This window comes from Phaseolus vulgaris, chromosome 11 (assembly GCF_000499845.2).
Source record: "Phaseolus vulgaris cultivar G19833 chromosome 11, P. vulgaris v2.0, whole genome shotgun sequence".
Classification (NCBI taxonomy): domain Eukaryota; kingdom Viridiplantae; phylum Streptophyta; class Magnoliopsida; order Fabales; family Fabaceae; genus Phaseolus; species Phaseolus vulgaris.
The window spans coordinates 50004235-50021464 of record NC_023749.2 but is presented as its reverse complement, the minus strand read 5'-3'; the positions used below and the strand labels follow the sequence as shown (position 1 = coordinate 50021464).

Below are 17230 nucleotides of genomic sequence, written 5' to 3'. Positions count from 1 at the left end.
CGTTTGAATTTTAAAAATAAACGTTAAATAAAAAAATGTTTAAAAAATTGACTACTAAAAAAAATTACTCAACAAATTATTATTATATATTTGGTTTACTAGCATATGTATGTACTCTTTTTTACACCATTTTATAATTCTTTATATAAAATAATCTTTTATTTTATGTAATCTTTATTATATAAAACTAAAATAATTGAATATATTATTTATTAAAGTTAGTCTTGGAAATGATAATGTGCTTAATATTTAAAGCAAAGACTTCATTAAAAGAATGGAAAGGGAGAAGACAATGTACCAAACAAAATGCATTACGTGTTCCCATTTTATTTTTTAACATCTCTATTCACCATTGATGCAACTATTTTAATGGATTCTAATATTTAGATTTAGTTTTTAATTTCTAATTATTGTTGATTTCATAGGTGATATTCAAAGTTATAAAGTAGAAAGAGATTATACTACAACAAAATTATTTAATGACAATTAAATTAATTTTAAGGATACAGAGTAATTAATTATTGTAGTGAGTGTTCTTGTACAAAAGAGATTGAGTGAATTTTATTTGTAAAAAAATTCTTACTGGTTGAAGAATTGATTTCTCCGTTTTGGTTTATTGGTGTTAACTTCTTTCGTTTCTTCTCTAACTCTTTAGGTTCGGTTGAACTGTTTTTCTTTATTACTTTAATCTTGTTCACTATCTTCGATAAAACTCTCATTACTTTGTTCGTTCTTGGTTAGATAGATACTTGCAAAAGTATTCTGATGCTTAAGTAAGTATTTGGTATTTGGTATAATGAATACATATTAATGACGTACTTTTTCTTTAAAAATTGTGCTTATTTATATGTTTGTGATTGTGATGGATCTGTTATTGAGCCAAAATTACATGGATCGTAAAATAAATTTTATTTTATCAATTGATTTGAATAGTAATAGATTTAAACCACTTAAATATTTTTTTGAATTTACTATTTGGATGAAACATAATAGTCTGTCATATTTTCAATCAATGCAAACATTTATTATTAGCGTAATTAATAAATAATTTTCATAAATTCATTACTTTAATTTTGATATTAAGTGTTTAACTTTAAATTAGAATTTATAGTTAATATTATAATATAACTTTTTTTTATTTCAAAAGTATAATAACTTTTAAGTGTCATAATAATTTTGTTACATTAAGAAACAATTGATGTGTATTACATACATAATAATATAAAAATATAATTAAAATGTTACTAAAGTATTAAAGTTTATACTTTCTATTTCTAATAATATTAATAATTTGGGTGTTGTACTATAAATTTTTAAATTATTAATTAATTAAAACATGTATTTATTTAAAATGGTAAATAATGCATACAATATGTAAGTATATTCACATTACTGATAGATTTCCAACTACAAGAAGTTTGTTGGTAAAGTAGGAATGGGTAATTTTTTGACAGACTTTTTTTCTATTAATATATTATTATCTGAAATTCATGAGTAATTTACTTAGTAGAAATTTGTGGTAAATTCTTGGATAAATTACCATTATATACATACTTAGATAGTTTATATATATATAGATATACTCGTATACATAATCATAGCAATTTATAATACATGTAAACTATTAAAAAAATATATATAAATAAAATGTAACAATTAAATTATTTAATTTATAAATGATCCAATATTTTTTAATCAAATATGAAGATACAAAATCCATGCACTTTGTCTTGCATGTTTGTTGTGATGAATATTGGAGGACTTAGAATGTTTTAGCATTAATTACACCCTCTGTTGCTTTGAATGCATTAAATGAATTTTACCAACTAATATTACTCACTTTGCTTTATTTTATTTTTATTGTAATGACTTCACTTTTGGTGAAAAAATAGGTTATTCAAAATTTTGTCATTTTCTTTGCAGAGTGTAATCTTTTGACTCTGCTGGATATTTTTTAGTGAATTTTAAACTTTGAATACGAAAAATCTTGTGAATTACATTGCTTTTTTAGGGATATTCTATATATAAAAAAAATAAACAAACATAGTAAATTAACTTTGCATAGAGTGAAAATAAATGGCAAATGTACTTATCACACTTATATAATTGATGTTACGTATTAGTACTAGAAGTTATAAAAAATCATTAAATAAAAATTAATTTTAAAAATAAAAAATAACTAGTTACTATATTGACTAAATTAGATACTATTTTATATATTAAAAAAATTATTAATATTTAAAATAGTTTCTATTATTAATAAATAGTTTCTAAAGTGATATCTAATAAATTATCAAGGTTTTAGTTATCAAATTTTTAGATATCAAGATTCTAAAGTTGGTACCTAAAACCTAAAATCTTGGTAGTTAATTAGTACCAATTTAGAAATTATTTATTAATAATAGAAATTACTTTAAATACCAATAATTTTTTAGTCTCTAAAGTAATATATAATTTAGTCAATATAGTAACTAATTATTTTTTGTCACTAAAATTGATTTCTATTTAATGATGGTTTTGTAGTGTATAATATTTATAAGATAATTATCACACTTATAAGAGATGTAACATATTCCTATCATCAGAAAATCGAGATATATGATGTTAAAAAATCGAGATATATGATGTTAATGCACATAATGTAAATATGCATGAGAAGAAGACTTTCTTAAGATAGATTATATTGTTTATATTTAGATTAAAATTAATATTCATTTGTACTTAATTAAAACTTAACTAGGACTTGTTCATTTACCTTCTAAAAATATCCCCATTTTTATGGTGACAAACAATTTAATTATCAACTATTTATCATGGATACATTTCTTTTTTGCTTGAATATGACTAAAAATAGATAGCCTAAAAATGCATCAAATCACATATATATCAAAGTTTATATGCAATTGGTGAAATTCCATGATTAATTCATATATATAAAAACAAAAGACATGTTAGTCTTTTAAAGCATGGCAGGTGAATGTATCAAAGTAAATATAATGCTAGATCATGATATTTGTCAAAGTATTATATATGTAACAAAAGAAATAAGAGTATAGAGTAACAAAAGAAAAAAAAAACTCTATTATTTGATGAAACATTAAACTTATTACTAAATAGCTTTTTGAATCAATTTGATGTGCTTTATATGCCAGGTTTTCAAAAAGCTATTATAAGTTATACTACTAAAAACTTGAGTAAATAGAAAAAAGGATACTCCCTTGTTGTTGCTTCTCAAACAAATAAAGTACCAACCATTTTATTTATAAAATTGAATAAAGAACTTAATAATAATATAATACCTTTATATTATATATGTTACATTTGTTTGTAGTTATTGTGTTTCTTTTAACATTACAAAATCATTAAAAATCCCGAAAATTTCAGTGTATCCGCAACACTCGTTGGTATTTTAAAAGGGTTTAGGGTTTTAAGATTTCAAAGTTATAAATTTTAAGAAAAAAATGAGTCAACTCTCTGTGAAAGCTTTTTGCAAGGAGAGAAAAAAATGAGTTAACGTGAATTGAAGACCTAGGTCATTATTATAAAGTAAAAATATTTAATTAATTAGTGAAGTTAAAAGTGTTTACTCTAAAATAATAAAAGATTAAAGCAATGAGAGCTATTAGAGATGAAGTTGGATCAAATTTATGTAAAACCATTGTTGAATCCAATAAAAAAATTTAGGTCAGGTTTGGATAGGGTTTTCTACATGTTTTATTAGGCTCAATAGAACACAATTTTCTCTTTGTTCAATTCTATTGGATTAATTAAGTCAAAATTTTGTTTCTTTTTTTAAATTTTTTAATTTCAAACCATTTTTTAGTCTTTTTTATTTGTTTAAAAATGGACTATACTATTTAATATTTAAATAATTAAGTATTTTAAAAAACACGTTTAGTTATTAGAATAATGAATAAATTAAATAATAATTATATTATTATTATTATTGATACTATTTAATAATTTGATAGAATTTTTTTAACCCAATCTGCAGGAGATTGAGTTAGTGATTTTGATTGGATTTTACCTAGTTACAAATAGAACTCAATCTAATTTATTTCAATTGGATTGTTAGATTAGGTTGGGCTGATTCTCCTTACACCATATCAATTCATATTTGCACCTAATACATGGATGCGAAATGTCTATTTTATTCTTAATAATTAAATTTTTTTGTCTTCTGATATTTATATCTATAAGTCAAATTACAAAAGTTTTAGATATACAAATTCAGAACTAATATGTCACTTCTGGATTTCACCATCCGGAAGCTTATCTGGACAGCATAAATGATCTTCCGGATGTCAAGATCCATAAGCAAACATAAATGAGTTCTAGAATGTATAAAAATCACTTTCGAATATTGATATCCATAAACAAATGTGTAAAAAAGGCAGAATGGGGTTTAAAAATTTCCGTTGAGTGCCAATCAAAATTGATTGGGTACAGGAAGCAATTGCCATTATTTTGTTGATCCAATGATTGAGTAAGTTTAAGTTTGATTGAATTATAAAAAAAATTCAATTTATCTGAATTAGGTAGAGTCAAATTGAATATTAAATAATATTACTTAAAGTTACAAGAAAATGACAATTTATTTAAACATGTAGGAATAAAAAGTAAAAAAAAAAGAGAGGTTGTAATAGCAGTTTTTTTTTTAAAAAAAGGCTAACATATATTTTTTTCTTATTGTATACATTTTTTTGGTTTTTATAAAATTGTGTTTTCAAACAATCCTAGTAAAATTTCTCTTGTCCTTAATATTTTCTTTCAGTCCTTTAATACATTCAATTTTTTTCATCTCCTTCATTGTATTATTTGAATAAATTGATTTTATAAAATCAATCCGAAACAAGGAAGACGGTTCGGCTCAAACCATTTGCATTCGGTTGATTCTCCCAGCACCATATCAATTTAGATTTGCAGATTTGCACTCAGTACACTTATGCGAAATGTTCATGTTATTCTTAATGATTTAAAATTTTGCCTTCTAAATATTAATATCTGTAAGTTAAATTACAAAGTTCTGGATATACAAATCCAGAACTAATATATCACTTTCGGATTTCATCATCTGGAAGCTTATCTAGACAGCATAAATGACCTTTCGGATGTCAAGATCCGTAAGCAAACATAAATGAGTTTTGGATCTCAATTCTCAACACCATTTACAGTACACTATTCTAGATATGAAAATCCAAAACTCATAACTCACTTTCAGATATGACTATCCAGAAGCTTAAATGAAACATGAAAATGACTTTCCAGATTTCAAAATCTGGAATTTATAAAAATCACTTCTCAACATTGACATCCGTAAGCAAATGTGTAAAATGGCATAATGGGGTTTTAAATTTTTCGATGAATGCCAGTAAAAATTGATTGGGTGCAGGAAGGAATTGCATTTGCAATTTGTTTATAATTGGGTATGCACCGAATTGATGCATCGAATCAACTTTCGAATTTAAAAAATTATCTTTCATTCAAAAATTAAAAATCTGAAATTATAAAATATATTTAAAAAAAATCCAAAATATATTTTTATGTTCTGAAAATAAAATTTAAGATTAGAATTGGAAAATTGAAATCTCATTCCGAAAAAACAATTCCGGAAACAAATTATACCTTCTAGCAAATATTTTTTAGAAAACAAAATCTAGAAATTCCAAAAAAATATAGAAATCTAAATTAAAAAATGTATTTCGAAATACCAAATCTAGAATATATTTTGATTTGCACTCTTCACTTATGTAAAAACTAAAAAAAAAAGATATTTGTTTTAACTTCACATAAGACATGCTTCAAAAAAACAGGTGCAAGAAGCAATGGCCTTATAATTGTTGAACTTGTTCTATCATTTCATACTCGTGTCTACCGCTCTAGCTTCGACTTTCAAAATTTTCCCATAAATATATACATGATAAAAAATAAAAAATTTATTTAAAAATTATAAATAATATCACATATAATATAAAAGAACTTTCGTATAAGTTTTTTTTCTAAAAGTTAAATTAATTTATGTATAAATTAATTTTACTTTATGTATGAGTATATATATTTTTATTTACATTTAAAAAAAAATTCGGAAAACAAAATTCGGAAACATATTTTGAAAAAGAGATTCTAGAAAACTACAGAGAGCATTTTGGTCATTTTGCATAAGTGATTGGGTGCAATTCTAAATTTGTTGGCTGCAGTAAGCAATTGCCCTAATTTTTACATCAATGTAAGAAAGAGAGACACCATACTTTACAAAGTACACATAATTGAAGTAGTGTTATCCAAAATCGATTATGACGATGCCATGGCAAAAATCATTGGTGAATTTTCTAATCATCACCACAACATGGCAGTGGAGATGTTACTTGGCCCATTTCATGTATTGTAACTTAAGTTGTAGCCCTAATAGTTCACTACAATAGATTGTCTTATCCTTCCTTCTTCCCTCCAACCACCATTACTCGTCGGAGATCACCGTTGTGACTATCCATCACCGTCGATCATCGCCACTGTCACTATTACCTTTCAAAGTTATGACTCATTTTATTCATGTACTTCGTCTGGTGGATGGGAAAGAAAAACAGTTATAAGATATATATATATATATATATATATATATATATATATATATGAAGCAATGGAGAAAGTAAAAAAAAACAATAATGAAGTAATTTAATAACAATGAAAGTAAATACAAAGATGTATTTACAATCATTCATATGGACATGCCAACTTCATCGCCTCTTGCATGCGACTAGTCACTTTTTGAACCTAGAGTTTTATTATTCCAATTCAGAAATGGAATATGATTTGGAAGTTACAAATAGATTTTATACTTACATCAAGAGGTTAATGCCAAGTAAATATATCCAACAATTTTTTTTTAATTAGAGTTACCTCTTTATAAGAGTGGAAGTGGACCCTTTGGTGATGACTTTGCCAAAGAACCAAAGAAGACCACAACCCTAAGTGACTCACTTAAACAATTTCTAAATTGCGTTAGGATATAAATTATATCATATAATAATAGTTACATTCTAGTTAGTTTCTTTATTTTTATAGCTCAATAGTGCATGAGTTACGGGCATGCAACTCACAACTTACAAAAGCTAGCAATCAAGATTTTAAGCTTGACATATAGTTCATTAAGTGAATGCAATTAGAATGTATTTAAGCAAGTAATAACTATTGTTCATGACATGACTCATTTCATTATCATTTTTTTTAGAATATAGAAAGAAGTTAATTCGCATTTTACTCATTCATAGTGCATATTCGTTAAAAAAAAAGGAATAGGTTGGACCACAAAATGTTGCATGATTTAGTTTACATAAAATATAACCAACAACTTGTTCAAGGATACAATATTAGGGATGAAATAAACTTTATTGTACTGAATGACATTGACGAGTGCAATGAGTGGTTAGTGGGACAAGTAGATGATGATAATGATAATGAAAGAGAGAAAATAAATTGGTTTTTCGATGATGATCCCACTCTTAATCAGGAAACTGTTTATGAAGCTTCAGGTGTTGGAGAACCAATAACTTATATAAGGAGACAAACAACTAGTAAAAGAAAGCAACCATCAAGTGATGGTATTGTCATTGGATCTTCCAATGCTTTTAAGAAAGTCTAGGTGCAACTTCAAGCCCAACAAGGAAAGACAAAGAAAATATTCAAAATTGGGGTTGAGAATGAATTGCATGATAACTCTAATTTCGAGTTTGAAAACTTACTTAACTTTAAAAAGAGTTTCTCTAAAAGGGAAGAGGAGAGATATGTCTCATTAGTTAATATTAAAGACAAGTATGTTAAGATTGAAGAAGAGTCAAATAATTAGAAGTTTAAGACATTTATTTTATATTTTGTTGTTATTTTAAGTTTTGAACTTGAAATTTGTAGTATTTTGATTTGATGTTATTGTTATTTGAATTATATATGATTGTCTCTTAGCCGATAAAATATATATATATATATATATATATATATATATATGATTGTTTCTTTTATTTTGTATTACAATTATATTTTTGTATTTTTTAAAAATTATCTACATGTATATATTGAATTTCTTTTGACTATAATGCTTCCACCATCAATTTTAATATAATTATTTATAAATTTATTTTTGTAGTTTTCACTGATTTGGCAACGAATATAATCTGGAATGGAGTTTATTATGAAAGTAGTATCATAGTCGTATTTGCCTAGTGGAAAATTTAGCATACTACAAGTATATCCTAAGTTTGTTTTCAATTGTCAAAAAGGCTTCAACATAGGAAAAGGAAAAGATTCCACTTTATACCATTTAAACTACCTTTTTAATATTACTACTAATTTCACTTTACTTTTGCTTTAATTAATATAATAGTGAAGAGTGAGTACAAAGAAATTTCCCTCCTTTAAACATGAAAATCTTGTAGTTTTACTAAAATAGCCCCTATCCAAAATAGAAACATGGCCTAAAAATTGACATGATAACTATTGGAATTTGACCAGTGAAATTGTTAGCCACATGCTGTCATTCCTCAACCAGTTGCTATCAGTTAAGGGTATTGGTAAGGTAATCCACATTTGGAATTTCCCATTATACAACCTTCAAGTCTCAAAAACAACTTTGGAATTAGGACATGGAGCAAACTCGGTTAATTGGTTAGTGTTTCCTTTGTTTCAAGCAAACACTTCTTACAGTATACTTCAAGACTATCATTACTTGCATTTTTTACAACCCTGAGAGATACTGTTAGAGGCACAACAGGATGAAGAACTTAATTGTGTGCATGAAATTATATATAAATTGAGGAGGATGATTTATTCGGCAACATCTAAGAAATAGTAACCAAGTGGAGATTCAAGATGACATTGAAATCCTTTGCTCACCTTCTCTTTATGTTGTTTTTTGTGGCCTTTTCCAACATCCAAATTTGCCTAGGAGACTGTGAGAATCTACAGGATACTTGTCCAGCAGTTCCACCCAATCAGCAGACCATATTCATCAATGGTCTACAATGCAAAAACCCAGTTAATGTAACAGCTCAAGATTTCAGGACCACAAAACTGAGCAATGCTGGCTCTACAGACATTTTTGGTGCATCTATGAAAATTGTGAGTGCTGCTGAGTTTGGTGGTCTGAATACTCTTGGCCTCTCCATTGGAAGAACTGATCTTGATGGGAATGGCCTGGTAAACTTCCACTATCATCCTAGAGCTACTGAGATGATCTTTGTTACCAAAGGTGTGTTGTTAGCTGGATTTGTTGATACCAACAACCAGTATTTCCAGAAGTTGATTAAAGTAGGTGATGTGTTTGTGTTCCCTAAGGCTTTGTTCCACTTCTATCTAAATACCGGTTTTGAAGAAGCCACTATCTTCTCAGTGTACAACAGCCAAAATCCTGGCTTTGTATCCCTTAGTCCTACAACTTTAGACACGACATTGGAATCATTAGACAAGATCAAGAGAAAACTCATCTCACTCTCTGCCTCTGAAGCTCAAGATGTAAACAGTTTCATATCTCCAGAAATGGAAAGCATTTTCAGCTAGCCATTTCAACCTATTCTCTATTAAATTCCACAATATTAGTTCAATTACATGTAACAGTGTGTTTTGTTTGGTTATGTACTGTACTCCCAAGTTATATTATTACTTGTGCCTCATATCTAAGGGCGTTTCAACCTCTTTTCAGCATTATTTTTTTTATCCATAGAAATGAAACACTGGTAGGAAAAGTTACTATCTAACAAACATGAATTTCCTAGCCCTATATGTAACTGGGAATCATGAGTCCGAATGATAACAGGACGTAGAATGGAAGAGCAAAACAAATGCAACATAACACGAGATTCCCCTTCTTTGGAGTTCAGGTGTGAAAACTAAACAGTTTTATTGTTCATTTATTCTAAATGTACAATGGGGTTTGGCCTCTTTTATAATCATTGACCCCTTTTGTTATCAAGTGTATTATCAACTAACCATGACTTATGCTATTACAACAGTTACAATAACATTGTAACAACTTGTCATGGACTACTGGAATATACAAACACAGTCAAATTGGATTAGATGGTTAATACATAGAACATATGATATCAATGGTAATGGTGTTTAAAAGCACAGAAAAAATAAATGCTCGAACTCATTTGAAATCACATTAGGTTGTTCCCTGGAGTCTCATTCAACTAATTTGAGAAAAGTTATTCATATCCTTTAAGTAAATCTTCCACCAACTAAGATATCCAAGGATGTAAAACCAAGCTGATTTTCAATATCAATAATGGAAGACGGTTTGTGTTACACAAATTACAGTCTCGAGTTGACCTCACAAGAGAGCACTGAAGAATAAGCACATGATTAGCGAATGAGAATGCAATAATGAAACTGAAGGGGGGAAACACGTGAACAATGAGAATTTGAATCTAGAAGTGGCAACTAAAAAGAATTAAAGAGCTGAGATGTCTGCACAAAAATCAACTGGAGTTCATCTATAATAAAAAGATAGATGTTGCTGGCATTCTGCGTTGATGTTGGAATGTGTTCAATGTTCACAGGCGAATGCAGCCTCTATCCTATTGAATCTGAACTTTAAGGCAATTTAAGGGCCTTTATTATGGTTAGGGTTAGGGCAATGCATAAATTCCAGTCAATAGTACTATTTCAGGCGAGATACATGTAGTTTACATTTGATTACTAACACGAGAAAAGGATTTGCACATGTCACAACATGAGATAAATTCATTCATGTGCATTTAGCTCGTCCAGGCTATTCAATTTCATAGCAAAAATTGAATGTACCAATAAAGATGTTTACAATCGAGACAAATTGTTTGTTTTACAAGTAGAGCAATGTATTCGCTTGAAGGATGTATTGAATTCCACTACTTTTCTGTGAAGATAACAAATGAAATGAGTACACAATTCTCACTAATTAAAGTGTGTGTGTTTTTGTGTGTGTATGTAAATATATATATTGCAATTTATTTCAAGTAACATGTCAGTAAATAGTATATGTACATAACTTGTAAATCAGTGAAAAAGAATATCAGAGCCAAAACTAGTAGAAATGATCCATGGAATGATCTATCCTCCACACTGAGGACTTGATGTTGAAAGGACTTAAAATTCTAAAGATGGTACAATGTAAAAAATTAAAAAATAAATGTCTATACTAGCATGACTATGAAAGTGACAGGAAATTGATGAAATTGAAAAGGGAAAATGAATTCTTCTTTCTAGGTAAATTTACCACTACCTCATCCCACGTGATTGCCTAAAAGCATTGCCAGGTATAAAAGCTGAAAAAAGCATACACACCACAATTGCTTTGTTTCCTCCATTTTATCTCCAACTACCAACCATGTTCATATAATTACAGCAAAAACTGTTCTCTGAGGGTAGGAAGTATGCTGACCTTTTAAAGATGTTGCAACTTCAGAGACACGAGGCAAAAGAACTAGAAAGTCAGATATTAAATACTAGCAGCATATTTTGAAAAGAATTCCAGTTTGGATTGGTCAGACATATTCTAGAATCTAGATCAAACATAATGACTACTGGAACCAGCCAAATTGGTCATCTTAATCGTGACAATCTTTTCCGTTTCCGATTCTTCTTATGCACAACAACACTTTTTGTGTTACTGCTACCATGAGGAAGAGCCAAAATTGACGATGGTTTGCCAATGTAGGTTCTGCTTTTCTTAGAAACCCATTTCAGAGGCATATTGTTAACTACAGTGCCAATATCGGCAGAATTATTCAGTTCAACAAGTTTCTGGATTTGATCTAGCATCTGATGGGTGCAAGCCAATGACAGATCCAATGCAAATGAATCATCCACTGGTTTTCTCCATAAATCCATCAAAACCTCTTCAAAAGACCGGAAAGACATGGAAGGTTGATAACCTTTAAGATTTTCACAGATCATGTTTACTTTGACGACATGCTTGCAAAGGTTACCTTGCATTGACCAAGAACAATCACAGAATGCAAATTCAGATCCCGGATTCCACACTAGATGAAGTAAGCTACTATCTTTCTGGCTCACAACCTTGGCAAAGAGGTGGTCTCTATCATCCAAGGTAACAGCGTAGTCTGGAATTTGAAGTGCTCGATGCCATGATGTGGAAAGAATATATTTTTCCTTCACATTCTGGAAAGAATCACTTTCATCAGCATAGCGATCAAGCCAGTAGCTTGAATGCAACTCAGTAGTCAACCTGTGAACTAACCAATCTACTCTTTGCAGGGCTCCAAGATGTGAGTCATCAAAAAGTTTGGCTTTCAGTTTAACATGATAGGCTTCTAATGCTCCAGAAGCTTCCTGGCTGCCTAGTTGAAAATTTCTCATTGTTGAAAGCCACATTTCTGCAGAACAGAGCAGAAGGATAAGTGGAAAGCAAGTTAATTTATCAATGACTAACTAAGCCCATAACTTCTGAGGTGAAATATAAGGAACATTTCATTCACAATGTCTGGCTTTCAAACATACTTGTGAATATGTCATCACTCAACCAGATATTTTATGTGCATGCAAGGGAAAAAAGGAGAAAGATCTAACCAAGCTTGGGCAACCAGGAAGTTTTGAAGTATTCCATGAAAGCAGTTTGGTCTACAAAATCCAACATGAATTGTTCCAAGGCAAGTGCTGTATTAATGCCTCCCCATATACTGTACACTATTGTACCAAGACGCTTAAAAATCTCCCGCTGAACCTCAATACTACTGCATTTCTTAACAATATTCCTAAGCCATGATCTACGGACACGCCATAGTGAAAATAGGACAGGACAGCAAAATATATCTCTGCAAAATCAATTAATAGAAGTATGAAATTTAATCACCACAGCTGAATATTAAACCAAACTCATTTCTAAAGCAATAAATCTTGCCTCAAAAGATCAATTTCAGCTGCAGCATCATCAATTAAAAATCCACTGACTTTCCATCCAGGCTCAACACTACGAGCTCGATCAATTAAAGCTTTCAGCCACTTGGACACATCAGGCTTTGCAAAGCTACGTGTAATGACCCATGCAACAGGAAGTGCATGTTGTCTTGAATCAAAAACAAGTAGCGTGAACAAGGGATACTGCCAATATGAAAAGATAACTAAGTTAGGTCGATTGAAAATATATTGCAAGGAGAGAAAGAAAACTGCATTTGTTTTAGATCTAGCATAACTTAGTGATGATTGGAAAAACAAAATTACTTTCAGTCTCTTCACGCCAAAAGTAGAGTCTGCGGCAATAACACTTCGATGACCAAAGCGAATCATTTGTTGCAGCTGCCATTCTGTTTGGATCCCCAAGATGAAAGCGTCAGACTCTGAAGTATCCTGGTGAAAAAATACAGACTTTCTATTGCGTTCAATCCACATGCGGATGCTAGCTTGATCATCTAGATCCAGCTCATGGGTAGACCTTTTGATAATCATCCCTAGCTTGTGTACATACTGAGAAGCAAGGCTACTGACTTTTGCATCCGAACCGCAATATCGTTGAATTCCTTCAATGTGTTTCTCCAAGATATTCTCTTCTGGGATGCCCAGATATATCATGGACATAGTTTGCTGCTGAATTTCATTGCATATATAAGGAATCTTTTTGGCACCAGGACCAATGGCATCTCTATCAAGTGGTCCATGGCAGATGAAACCAGACTTGTTAATATGACGCCTCTCATTGTATATAATAAGTGCAAGGGATGGACGGGCATAAAGACGTTTGACAACAAAATGACAAGTACAACCTCGCATCGATTGAGGTCTAGCAGCACGATTTCGGGTGTTAAGTCGATACCTTCGACTTGGTAATATACCTCCTCCCTCCCCATAATTTTCTGGGCCAAACGAGCACCAGTACCTTCACAAAGATCAGAGTTCAACTACACAACATAAGTATTGGAATCCTAATTGGTTTATCATTTCTTTAAGTTTTAAATTATTCATTTGCTAGTCAGCTACTGCTTCCAAAACTCAGATAGCAAAAAAAAGAAACTATTTGAACTTATGAGCAAATTTAAAACAAAGGAACCTAACAAGAACCAAATTTCCTACAAGGGAAGTATTTCACACCTCCAAGTTCCTGTGTTCTATCAAAACAGAACAAGCTAGAAAACGCTAAACATGTATCATAAAAGCCAAAAGAGGAAAAAACTGTCAAAAAGCTTGATCATAGTCATTTTGAATGACATTATAGGCATGGCAGAAACTTACAGCCTGTATTCGAGATACTCATCATCCTTGTACTCCTTCAAGCTTCCAATAGTCCGTTTCCTTCCTCTCTCGATATGAAACCGAGTGGGGCACTCCACATTCGAGCATTCACCAATTATAAAAGCATCAACTCTATCATAGGGAATGAGGGCAACCACATCATGGTGCTCAGCAGTGCCAAACTTGGTCCAAGTCAAGTCAGCAGCACCAAACTCCTCCTCAGATGGGTCTTGCAAGGGAATTTTCCCCACTGATTCAACTATTGCCATATCCACAATGACACAAAAAACAAAAAATCTTCCTTTCTATACACACAGAACAATCTACAAGTCTCTCCGGAAACAATCACAGGTTCAAAATAGTAAAATGTTCAAGCACGAACAGGACACCCTGAAACAACATCAGGAAAAGACCCTTTTGAGATAACAGTTAAAAACTTGATTTTGATAAATTATCTGAGTTATAATCAATAAAAGCTAATCAATTCAATCAAAGGAAAGAGCAAAACAAAGAAAAAAGGTGAAGGCAAGCTGTGCAGTGCCAATTGAAGGGTACACCTACCCTTTGGGTTCAATAATCAGGAGAAGAAGAAGATTGAGTGTTGCACTGTAAGAGAATAGTGGCGCAAACTTAAAAAAGAGGAATTTGGAGAAGCAAAAGCTTGGTGTTCCGTTGGGTTTGCGATGAAATGGGTCGGGTGAGAAGTGATGAATGTGTACAAGAGGATACACAAAACGACACCGTACTCGCGATTTTTATTTTCCCCTATTGCTACTTCGTTGAGAAAAAAAAGAGGATTTTTATAGCCCATAGTTAGGTCAGGCTATTCCACTAGTGCAAGTTCACGGCGTGCTAAATTTATAATTTAATTTTAATCTTTTTAATTTTATATGAGTATGTATTAATAAAACATGTATATAATTTTTTTAATAATAATGTAAATTCAAATATTTTATATTTATATATTATGTTTTATTTTGATTTATAAAAGTGTGTATCAATATTGTTTTAATGAATTTTGATGTATACAATGAGACATTAATATTAAATGGAACACTTCTTACTAATTTGACTATATATATACACCAAAAATTTCACTTTTTATATGATTTAGACTATCTATTGGGATTATCTGATTTGGAAATGTTTAAGGGATGTTTGTGTTGGAAATTATCTTAAAGGGTGGGCAAAGGGGTTGATGTTGATGGAATATGAGCATTTAAGGTTTGGCTTATGAGGTGGGATGGTGGTGGAAGGATTAACTAGACACTCTAGCCATGATAAATAGTTTAGTTGGTGTGGGTGACGAAATGAGAGGTAACTCCAGAGTAATGTTAGGTTGCACAAATTGTTGAAAAGGTGTTTGACTTTGCTCACACTCATCATAATATGTCTCATAAGATTATTGACAATATACCTCATAAGCCTGATATGGCTCATAAGGATGCAAAAGCTGTGTAAAGTAGGACTCTAGCCATGATAAATAGTTTAGTTGGTGTGAGTGATGAAATGAGAGGTAACTCCAGAGTAATGTTAGGTTGCACAAATTGTTGAAAAGGTGTTTGACTTTGCTCACACTCATCATAATATGTCTCATAAGATTATTGACAATATACCTCATAAGCCTGATATGGCTCATAAGGATGCAAAAGCTGTGTAAAGTAGGACTCACTATGATGAAAATGATGCTTATAAAAATATGAAAGTTTTTGCAAATATGAATCACAATGCATCTCATAGTTGTATCATTGATCATGATGAGACGAAAAATAATTTTCAAATGAAAGATGGTTTGGTATAGTAGCTAAATCCATATTAATTTCATGATCAAAAATTAAGATTTAAAGGTGAAAAATAATTAGTGGATCGTCTATTTTGAAATATGTTTTTTTATAATAATGTGATCATTGAGAAAATTTAAAAACTATACAATCAAAATGAGAAAAATAGGGTTAGATATGTAGACAAAATAAAAATAAAAAGTATGTAGATAAAGAAGAAAATTGATAACCAAATTCAAATTGGATTCCTTGGTAAGGACGCCAAAATTATTAGTTGTCGTTTAATAGTCAAATTAAAATGATTTCAGTGAAAACTGTGTAACACAGTGCTAGACCCTCTAACACTAAAGAGATGATAGTATAATTGTGTTCAGATGACATCAAGTCGCATATCAACGAATCCAATAGTGAATCAGCCCATTAGTGTTCAAAAGTTATCTCCAAGCAAAATGTTAGAAATAACATTAAAGATAAAAGAGGGATTAAGAATGTTATGTAGAAAATTAAGAGACGATTATAAAATAGTAAAGAAAACAGATTAACTCTCAAGTTCATTAAGTAGTAAATTCTTCAATGATTATCTTAAGATTTTTACTCTTTCAATTCTCACACAAATGTCAAACTTAACCAAACAAACATTAATCAAATTTAACATCTTGTAAGCAAAATAAGCGTCTACTAACATATTCAATATCTCACTCATCTCCAAGCGTTTACTTGTGAGATATTTATCTATTACTCCTTGAACTAAGAGTACAAGAGATTGATTAGAATTAAGCGAACTAACCAAGAATTCTAATTAAATAAGAAAACTGAATTCTGAACAAGGGTTCAAAAACAATTCCTTAACAAGAAATATAATTAAAAAAATCAGACCTTCTAACACAAATTGCTATAGAGAATTTTAAGAACAAAACTTTATTGAAAAAAAACCTCGAAATTCATTGCGAAATCACAAGAAAATCGATTCAAATGAGTTTATCCTTCCATGCAGAAGAAAAATGAAGATTACAAAGAAGAAAACAAGAAAACTAAGAAAATCCTAATGTTATTCAGAGAAACAACTTGGATTTTTGTTTTATTCGACCCATTCGTAGTGGTAAATGCTTCGTCTAGTCAGATGCTCCTATCGCACTGTCTACCATGTGTAACTACTAGACCGCCTAGTTAGACTGTTTACTTTGGCTAAAAACACAAAATTAGCAGAAATAGTAGTTAAGCCAAAATAAAGCCAA

At 30.2% G+C, this 17230-nt stretch overlaps 2 protein-coding genes across 2 annotated transcripts; one reads left to right on the top strand and one right to left on the bottom strand.

The window, feature by feature from the left end:
* The first annotated feature begins 8722 nt into the window (after positions 1 to 8722).
* On the top strand, positions 8723 to 9677 carry LOC137821960 (germin-like protein subfamily 3 member 4). The gene has a single exon (XM_068626787.1). It carries the CDS (start codon positions 8860 to 8862, stop codon positions 9544 to 9546), a length of 687 nt encoding a protein of 228 aa, XP_068482888.1. The 5' UTR covers positions 8723 to 8859; the 3' UTR covers positions 9547 to 9677.
* Positions 9678 to 10941: 1264 nt separating this feature from the next.
* Positions 10942 to 14995, bottom strand: LOC137821951 (uncharacterized). The gene is made up of 6 exons (XM_068626775.1): positions 14776 to 14995; positions 14215 to 14604; positions 13210 to 13861; positions 12890 to 13089; positions 12559 to 12803; positions 10942 to 12365 (listed from the first exon to the last, which is right to left on the bottom strand). Exons 2-6 carry the CDS (start codon positions 14481 to 14483, stop codon positions 11572 to 11574), a joined length of 2160 nt encoding a protein of 719 aa, XP_068482876.1. The 5' UTR covers positions 14484 to 14604; positions 14776 to 14995; the 3' UTR covers positions 10942 to 11571.
* Between the last annotated feature and the right edge of the window lie 2235 nt (positions 14996 to 17230).

Bases quoted from the DNA above. Each gene is read 5' to 3' on its own strand.
- LOC137821960 (XM_068626787.1), top strand. From the start codon at position 8,860: ATGACATTGAAATCCTTTGCTCACCTTCTCTTTATGTTGTTTTTTGTG.
- LOC137821951 (XM_068626775.1), bottom strand. From the start codon at position 14,483: ATGGCAATAGTTGAATCAGTGGGGAAAATTCCCTTGCAAGACCCATCT. The intron at 13,090-13,209 runs GTAATTTTGTTT...TCATATTGGCAG, and splicing joins TTGGCGTGAAGAGACTGAAA to TATCCCTTGTTCACGCTACT. The intron at 12,366-12,558 runs GTTAGATCTTTC...TCTGTTCTGCAG, and splicing joins TTCCTGGTTGCCCAAGCTTG to AAATGTGGCTTTCAACAATG.